Source organism: Oncorhynchus mykiss, chromosome 7, assembly GCF_057628025.1.
Source record: "Oncorhynchus mykiss isolate SJ-2025 chromosome 7, ASM5762802v1, whole genome shotgun sequence".
In the NCBI taxonomy this organism is placed as follows: domain Eukaryota; kingdom Metazoa; phylum Chordata; class Actinopteri; order Salmoniformes; family Salmonidae; genus Oncorhynchus; species Oncorhynchus mykiss.
The window spans coordinates 57,409,190-57,418,136 of NC_143028.1; the positions used below are offsets into that span (position 1 = coordinate 57,409,190).

At 45.9% G+C, this 8,947-nt stretch overlaps 2 protein-coding genes across 6 annotated transcripts in view; one reads left to right on the forward strand and one right to left on the reverse strand.

Annotated features, from left to right (window-relative positions):
* Positions 1-5,385, reverse strand: part of si:dkey-28n18.9 (uncharacterized) — a 25,352-nt gene extending 19,967 nt beyond the window's left edge. Inside the window, exons 1-5 of one of the 5 annotated variants that reach the window (XM_090241412.1) lie at positions 5,226-5,385; positions 1,496-1,600; positions 995-1,102; positions 494-554; positions 46-173 (exon numbers count right to left, since the gene is read on the reverse strand). In XM_090241412.1, the coding sequence (XP_090097538.1) occupies positions 46-173; positions 494-554; positions 995-1,102; positions 1,496-1,600; positions 5,226-5,318 (495 nt within the window). In that variant the 5' untranslated portion in view covers positions 5,319-5,385. Of the gene's footprint in view, positions 1-45; positions 174-493; positions 555-994; positions 1,103-1,495; positions 1,601-1,960; positions 2,208-2,451; positions 2,946-3,318; positions 3,568-4,018; positions 4,151-5,225 lie in introns of those variants that run through there. The other 4 variants (XM_021610047.3, XM_090241415.1, XM_090241414.1 and 1 more) reach the window with 4 other exon arrangements.
* On the forward strand, positions 5,317-8,718 carry LOC110528188 (zinc finger CCCH domain-containing protein 10). The gene is made up of 2 exons (XM_021610046.3): positions 5,317-6,465; positions 6,589-8,718. Exons 1-2 carry the CDS (start codon positions 5,317-5,319, stop codon positions 7,111-7,113), a joined length of 1,674 nt encoding a protein of 557 aa, XP_021465721.2. The 3' UTR covers positions 7,114-8,718.
* The last annotated feature ends 229 nt before the right edge of the window (positions 8,719-8,947 follow it).

Below are 8,947 nucleotides of genomic sequence, written 5' to 3' on the forward strand. Positions count from 1 at the left end.
TAAACAGCTGGAGAATGAGAAGAGGGTTTTGTGGTAGTAACACACCTCTGAGCTAGTGAGGAAGTTCTCCAGGCATTTGTTCTTGCTGAGTGTGGTGTGTGCTGCCACCTGCTGGAGATAGGTCTCCAGTGCCATGCAGTACATACGCCAGTCCTCCCCCATGGCCAAGAAACCTACACAAGACCAGTGAGACAGCCAAATCTTTCACTTCAAACCAATATAAAAACATTGGTATGGCCACTCATACAATATCAGACTAGAAACTGACCAATACATAACAACGCTGTAGAGTTTCATTGGATGTAAGTTATGTATATTTTTTTTTAAAAAGTTTCACATATTAATGATACAACATAATTATTTGTAACAAATGATCAAAATAACTTAATATCTGTTAATAAAACACATTGTTAGCAAGCATTGATAAATATCTGTGTGATGTCAGGTACATTGGGTCAGGGCTGTAAGCGATATATTTGTTGACAATACATACCAAGTTGTTTCAGAACTTTGGCTGGTGCATTCAACTGAGGCTTGGCTGGTAGAGGAGGAAACTAGAGAGAGAAGTCGCAGTGGTATTTTTTTATGAGGCTTGAATTCCCAATGCAATGGTGTATAGCCTACATTGAGCTACATTTTGAAATGGTTTGAGCCCTGAATTGGCTGACAGCCGTGGTATATCAGAGAATGCAGAGTGTGCAAAGCTGTCATCAAGGCAAAGGGTGGCTACTTTGAAAAATCTAAAATATATTTTGATTAACACTGTTTAGGTTACTACATGATTCCATATGTGTTATTTCATAGCTGACGTCTTCACTATTATTCTACAATGTAGAAAATAAAAAATGAAGAAAAAACATTGAATTAATAGGTGTGTCCAAACTTTAGACTGGTACTGTATATTCACTGTTGAAGCTTATAGGTTTGCTAGTTAGGGTCAGTGTCAGGATTCGATCATGTGTTAGGTGTAGGTAGGAAGAGGTGGGATACTAACAATGACACCCAGTATCCCAGGCACCACCTCCTGAGAGAACAGACACTGCTGCAACCACTGAAAGTCCTCATGAGTCCTAGCCACATGGTATTCCCCACTGCCTGACAACTGGGGGGGGGGGGGGGGGGGGGCAGACAGGCAGGCAGAGATACAGAGAGAACATGTCACAACAGTCAAACAGGAAACAAGTGCATTTGGTACAGTATTCATGCACGCCATTGAAAACCTCCTGATGCTATAGTACATGTGGACACAATAACAGGCACTGAGAAAAAAATACTAACTTTATAGTCACTGTATCCAACAACGGAAATAAGAAACTGACCAATGTATAGTATATACCATAATTGTGCACTATACTATTACTGAATGACTTCAGTTAATGGCTATCGTCAAGGCTTTAAGGTCCCACTGAGTAGGGTTCTGACAATCAGTCATTCTCCAAAATAGTGGCAACATTACGCTGCAAGACCATTTAATTTATCTCTGAACACTACTTACCTTCTGGGATATGACTATGAAGGTCAGTGCATCCCCGTCTCTCACGGCCTCAGTGACCCGGATAGTTTGGGCACTCACACTAAGTGACCCCTCTCTAGCCTCCTCCTGAAATCAACAACAATCATTTCTGTCAGACTCCAAACAACACCAGAAAGCATTCATCATGAGACATGGTTATTGCTACAACTATTGAATGTCATTTAACTTAAAGTAGCTTATCATCCTGTACATGCGCTGATAAATGTCCATTATTACCACACCCTCACAAAAGTACACTTTCAGGTTTACAAAAACATCAGCATTCCAATAGTTGCAGTATGATTAATTTTAGCGTTTTAAATTATCTTCACAGCTAAAACGTAAAATGCATAAGGTGTGTCTCTGGCAGACAGCCTATCACATGATGACCAGGAACCGTAGATAAACTGTCTAATCAGACTACAACATACTACACATCAGACTTACCATCATTTTCTAACTACTGTATGTGCAGTCACTCCCCCAACGTCTTTAGTGTGGTAAAACTGTAAATTTGATACAAATATAAAAGCACAGATCCTTTGTCTCCTAACGGCAGCGGTGCACAAACAGAGACACACTAACTACTGAAGAGGCACAGGATTTCCTTTAGGTCAAAGTGCAGGAGTGAGAGGGGGAGAAAAACAGCCAAACCAAAGAAAGTGCTGGTGCAGGGAAAAACAGAGAGGGGAGTAACAATGTGTTACTGAGTAACTCATATGTCTGGACCACGGCCACACCCGTACAGGAAAGATAGGAGAACTGACCATAGAGTTCCCCTCAGTCAACACTACAGACTGGTAAACTACTGGAACTTATTTTGGACTATAAAAGTAGCACAGCTCATTCAATAGTATATAACGTTTCCAATGTCCACTTTATACCATGGAACACAGGTGCTATGTGCTGTTATGTGACAGAATCAACACCAGACATAATCAATGTAAGGGCACTGTAACTTTATTGCACATTCAACCCATCTGACTGCAAACATTATATGAGCCCATGAAAACATAGATAGATCATGCCCCCTCACACACTTCCTCAACACTGCTGTCTGTATGTGTTTTCTTCCAGCAGAACTGCTGTCCCTCTTGCTCCCCAAACCCCTCCTCATGGTCCCCCAGCCCCATCTGGCTAGAGGGATCCCCCGAGAGGTCAAAGAAGCTGCTACCCAGGAAGGCCTGATACTCATCCTCATCCTCTCCCCCCAACTGGAAGCTCCAGGAGTCCCCCACATCCTCCAGAAAGGGGTCCTCGTCCATATTCAGGCCCTGGAACAGCTCCTCCAGGTTAAAGTAGAAGGAGCCCTGGCCCCCTCCATCCCCGGCCCAGTCCTCTTTACCCCCATCCTCCCCCTCAGTCTGGAAGGCCTCATGACCCATCTGGTCATACCGCATCCGTTTCTCCTCGTTTGAGAGCACCTCGTATGCTTGAAGTGGAGAGAGGAGCACTCTGTTACCATAGCACTGGCAGCTCTGAAGTCTCTCAGTCCATTCACTCACACAATTACCCAGAACACATTGCTACATTACCTAAGCTTAAAACAGGTAGCCTATTCTGAAAGGTTAATGTGGTGTTTTAGTGGTCTGAGTGCAGTGCAGTGCAGTATGAGACAAAACAACCTGCCTCTGTCTGCAGGTATTGGTTGCAACACACTCTTTGCAAAGAATGTCAGCTTTATCTTAAAATGATCAAGATATATTAGCACATACAAAGACATATTTTATTACATACAGTACGATATATATTCAGCTCTTACTGATCAAAGAGAGAAAAATAAAGTTGTGAGCCTAGGACCTTACCTTCAGCTATCTCCCTGAAAATCTTCTCTGCATTGGGACTTTTGTTCCTGTCTGGATGGTATGTCATGGCCAGTTTATGGAAGGTCTTCTTGACCTGCCTGTCAGTGGCAGACTGTGGAACACCCAGCACCTCATAGTAGTCTCTAGTAGTAGCCTCAGAGTCACAGGGCCATAGGAACACAACACACCACAACGAGCCCAGTAGCAGCATCCCAGAGGAAAGATGTCGCATTGCCTATACTGTACCTGCTGCAGTGAAGACATGAAGTCTAAGCAAAACGATGTTTTTCAATGTAACACACACAGTTAGTTATTCTTCACTGTAACTCTAGTAGGAGTGGTGTCCCGCTCGTAACCACACAAAAGCAAAGTTAAACGTACAAGCTTCATGTCAGCATACCAACAGTGTACATAGGCATATGATGTCTTCAGGCAACACACACACAGTTGTACACAGTTGCATAACGCTGTATTGGGGTATAAATTGTATACACACAAATGTTGGTGTCAAACTAGGCTAATCATCAAAATGTGGATTCTCTGCTTGCACTAGTTACATGGCTTGCTAATGCTTGCATTAGTAGCTAGTAAGCTAATAGCATGCCAGGTCTAGTAAATAAGCAGCAGCCACGGTCGTGTTCAAAGTCGTCTCCCTCCTCGGAATATTTAGAAGATTATTTTTGACAAACTACATACACACCAAAGTTCAGCTGGTACCTACTAAAAGGTTAGTGCAGCTATCAATTAGGCCTTGTAGGCTATAAAGAACCACCGCCAGCATCTTGTTCATGTTTTACAGCTGCACTGTAAATATCCCCGCCCACAATTTATCCAGGCAGGTACAGGGTCACCGTCGTGTCTGAATCCCCCACCAGAGGGCACTCTGTTGTCATCATCAGCGCAGACGCAGTATCTCTAGTGTTGGTTTTGTCAAATATTTTTTTACAACCATAATCTCATTGTTCTATTTGTTGTCCTCCAATACATCCAGTAAATGGCACAAAAATCTGCCAGACGGTTTGTGAGAACATTTTGGATCAATAGAGGTAGAAATTGTTCTAACCCCCCTTCTCTGGGGGTTGTGCTTTGAGTCTTTGGAGGACCGACCCCGAGTGTTCAATAACACAGCAGGGATAATAGTCAGCAAAGAGAATGTGTTGAGAAAAGCCAGAGGAATTAAGTCACAAATTATACGTTAGCCGTCTCACATTCGTAACAGAAATCCCACCAGCTGACATGGAAAGTAGATAATACATCGTTTCTTCTGCGTAAAATACTTCTCTAGGCAGCATTTTGGTAAGTTCTTGATGGTCAATCATAGGTAACGTTAGCTAGCTAGCTTGTTAGCAAACTAACGATAGCTAGCTCTATAATCAGACACCTTCAACATACTAGTGGAATCCCTGTAGTTTGCTTGCACAATTGTACCATGATGTGACTTTGCAGCTTGTAACTAGATAACCACGGCGGGTGTTATAATATTGTGGCTATCTAGCTAGCTGAATAGCCATAACTAGCTCTCATTCGGCTTGCTAACGTTAAGTCGCTAAATAGCTAACATGTTGTTTAGCTAACCAGCTAACTAGCTCGGCTGTAGCGGCTAGCTAGGCTACTACCTCCCAAACAGCCAGAAACTGCTAGCTACAGACAAGACATGTTTAATGGTCCTGTCCCGGTCTTTGGTCTATATAATTAAACGTTCTACTCACTTCTGTTTGTCCAATCAATGATTTCAGAACAAGCATTTGTTCTGGCTGATGCCATTGCCTATGTATACATTGATTTAGCTAACTAGCTTGATAACTGTCAGTAAGAGTGTATTTAACTTGATAACACAACCAACTTGACATGTATATTTCAGATGCCTGTGTAGAGGATTGCATTGGTCCGAAGAGCATTGTACTTACACTCATTATCAGGGAACAGAAAAGGCTGTTGGAATAAGTCACTTGCCCACACACATGAGTGCTGTGTTCCCCTTGCGCTGGGCTGAGCGCCATGCCTGACCGGGACAGCGCCTACCTCTCAGGCGGTTGCAGCAGTGGTGGGTTGGGTACTAGTGTGGGCGAGGAAGGTGGGCCGCCGTCTGGTTTAGGAGGGGGCACAGGAGAGGGCCGAGGGGGATCAGTGGGAGGTGGAGGCAGTGGCTCTGGTTCTGGGGGCATGGGTGGAGTAGGGGCCCTGGGAAATGGGAACAACTGTGGGGGAGGTGGAGCAGGGGGCCCGGGGTCAGGACCGGCCCCGGATGGGGTTTGCAGGGACTTTCTGAGGAACGTGTGTAAGAGGGGTAAACGCTGCCGCTTCAAACACCCAGATTTCAATGAGGTGCCGGACCTTGGGGTGCAGAAGAATGAGTTTGTCTTCTGCCACGACCACCAGAACAAGGAGTGCGTCCGCTCCAACTGCCGCTTCGTCCACGGCTCCAAGGAGGATGAGGACTACTATAAGAAGTCAGGGGAGTTGCCCCTCAGGCTGAGGGGGAAAGTGGCTGCAGGACTGGGCCTGTCCCCGATGGACCTCCCACACAGTCGAGGGGAGGTCCCCATCTGCAGGGACTTCCTAAAGGGAGAATGCCAGCGGGGCAACAAGTGCAAGTTCCGCCACGTCAAGAAGGACTATGAGTATGAGCAAGCCAGGGTGGGTGCCGGGGTCGTGATGGGCCCGGGGGCCAGTGGGATGGTGAACACAGGCGGCGGGGTAGGAGGTGTTGGGGTGGGTGCTTGTGGGGGCATGGCCGGACTGGTTGGGGGTGGAGGTGGGGGTAACATGATGGGGATGGGCTGTCCCAGCCTGGGAGGCTGCAGAGACCCAGGTATATCAGGGGTGGGGGGAGTAGGGGTAGGTGGGATGGGGGGTTGCCTCTCCATGGCCTCAGGACAGCGTCGTTTTGACAGGGGACCTTGCTCGGTGTACGACTCCCTGTTTGAGAGTGGTCTGTATGAGACAGGGCCCCTGGAGTCCCCTTTGGACCACACAATGCTGCAGTTGAAGAGACGCAGGCTGGAGGGGCTCCGGCTGGACGGGATCGGAGGGGGGCACTATGAGCTGGGGATGCAGGCGGCCCTCCCGCCTCGGCCCCTGGAGTACAGATTTCTGGAGGAGGAGAACGCCCTGCTGAGGAGGAGAGTGGAGGAATTGAAGAAACAGGTCAGTGTAGGAGACAGGAGATGATCAACAACCCTCCACACATAAATCAACAACCACACATAATACAATGAATCTATTAACCTTTTTAAGATCACTCCTCAAACACCTTAATCTCTTCTTCAGGTGTCTAACCTCATGGCCACTAACGAGGTACTGCTGGAACAGAATGCCCAGTTCCGGAGCCAGACCAAGGTGTCGGTGATGACCCTGTCCTCCACCCCAGCCCCCTCTGAGCAGACCTTGGCTCCCCCTGTAGGTGCGGTCAGCTCCTACAACCACAGCATCGCCCAGACCCATACCACCCTGAGCAGCGCCGGGCTGCAGCCTCGTACCGTCACCCTCACCCAACAGGACCTAGTGGCCCCCACTGGTGCCCCTACAGTACCCCCATCCAACACCGCCCCACCCAGTGCTCCCCCGCCCCACCTCAACCCCGAGATCACCCCGCTCTCGGCCGCCCTGGCTCAGACCATCGTCCAGGGCATGGTGCCTCCTGTTTCCATGGCACCTGTGACTGTTTCTGTGGCACCGGTGGCTGTATCCATGGCGCAGCCTCTACCTTGCATCACTATAAGCCACGCCACCACCCCAATGGTGTCCTACCCTATTGCCAGCCAGAGCATGAGGATCACCACCATACCTCACTGATGCACTCTTTGGCAAACTCTGTAGAACTCTCCCATGGAACTAGAGATGGGGATGGTATGCAGAATGCATCTTTCAAGTTTCAATTGACCCACAGCAGCTGACTGACTCGAGGGGCAAAGTTGTGGGGGAACCCTAATGCCCACACGCCATAGGCAAAGAAAAGGCTAACTTTGATAGGATGACTCCGCCACACACACCCTGCTCTGTGGCAGCGTTACAAAGTCAGGTGGTCCTCTGAGGTGACCTCCGACCTTGTTAAAGGTTGGTGGCCAAACAGCCTTCTTCAAACACAGGCAGCAAAAATAACGACAAACTGAAGATATGTCAGTCATGGCGATATTCAGTTTTTTCACACATTTGACTGATGTCTTGATTACCAGGGGATTGTGACATTTCAGTTAGCTTCTGTTATTTTAGTTTGTGGATTTTTAATGTGTAATGTTGAAGTTGTGCATTGCACACATTTAATGAGAATAACAACCACAAGAAAATGGATCTCCTGTTTTATTGCTAATTAATTAAGTTATCCCGAGTAATGTTATAGTGTGAGGATATGGTTATTGACTGACACACCATCAGATACATTTTTCAGTGCTTGATGCATTGGTATCTTTACCCTAGATTTAATGCTCAAGCCTAAACTCAGCTGAGAGCCTACACACAAACAAACGCAAGTCAATCATGAAGGGAATAGGTAAGCTTGGAAAAGAAACACCTTTAATAAACATGTTATGGATCATTTCCAAATGTACTTGTCAACATTTTATGCAGTCAGATGAATGTGTGAACCGATGGCCTCGGTAGATACTTAAAATACTAACATACTGTAAAATAAAATATATACTCCCCAAATGTTTGCCCTCAGAACAGCCTCAATTCATTGTGGCATGGACTACATTGTGTCAAGCATTCCACAGGGATGTTGGCCCATGTTGACTCCAATGCTTCCCACAGTTGTGTCAAGTTGGCTTTGGGTGGTAGACCATTCTTGATACACATGGGTTTCTGTTGAGTGTGAAAAACCTCAGCAGTGTTGCAGTTCTTGACACAAACCGGTGTGCATGGTACTTACTGAAAGGCACTTACATATTTTCTTTCCCATTCACCCTCTGAATGGCACACAAACACAATCAATGTATCAAGGATTAAAAATCCTGTCTCCTCCCCTTCATCTACACTGATTTAATAAGTGACATCAATAAGGGATCATAGCTTTCACCTGGGCAGTCTGTCGCGGAAAGAGCAGGCATTCTTAATGTTTTGTACACAGTGTATATTTATCACTTGGGGGGAAAAAAGTATTTTGTAAACATCAAAGAAAATCCACCACTACACTTATGGCATTAACTATCTTGGTTAGGAACAACACCATGATAAACCATCTTTGGTAACACCCTTTGTAAACCAAACACAAGATAGGCTGGTGTTGACAATCCATCTTCAGGTATGAACATTCACGTGGCTATTGTAAACAATTTAAGAGCTCTTGATTCTGCATCAGTACCGGATACTTTGTCATTGCCAGCCTATATTGCTCTCACAGGCTTTAGCGGAGATTGGAAAAGAACGCGCACTCTGCAAATTTTAAATAAACAAGCGCATGGACTTTAGTGTGTGAACTTATTTTCTGTCCTGTTTTGCCAATTGGATGTGGGTAATTTTGCCATTTCAAAGGAGGGTGCATCTCAGAAATATAATATATTGGCCTAGGCCTATGTTCTTTGGGGGATCCTTGAGTTAATTTCCCCCCGCAGTTGTGCTTGTCAGTCTCCCGAACCAAAAGATCATGACTGGGTGCGGATTTTCTTTTAATAGACATTTGTACAGATTAAAA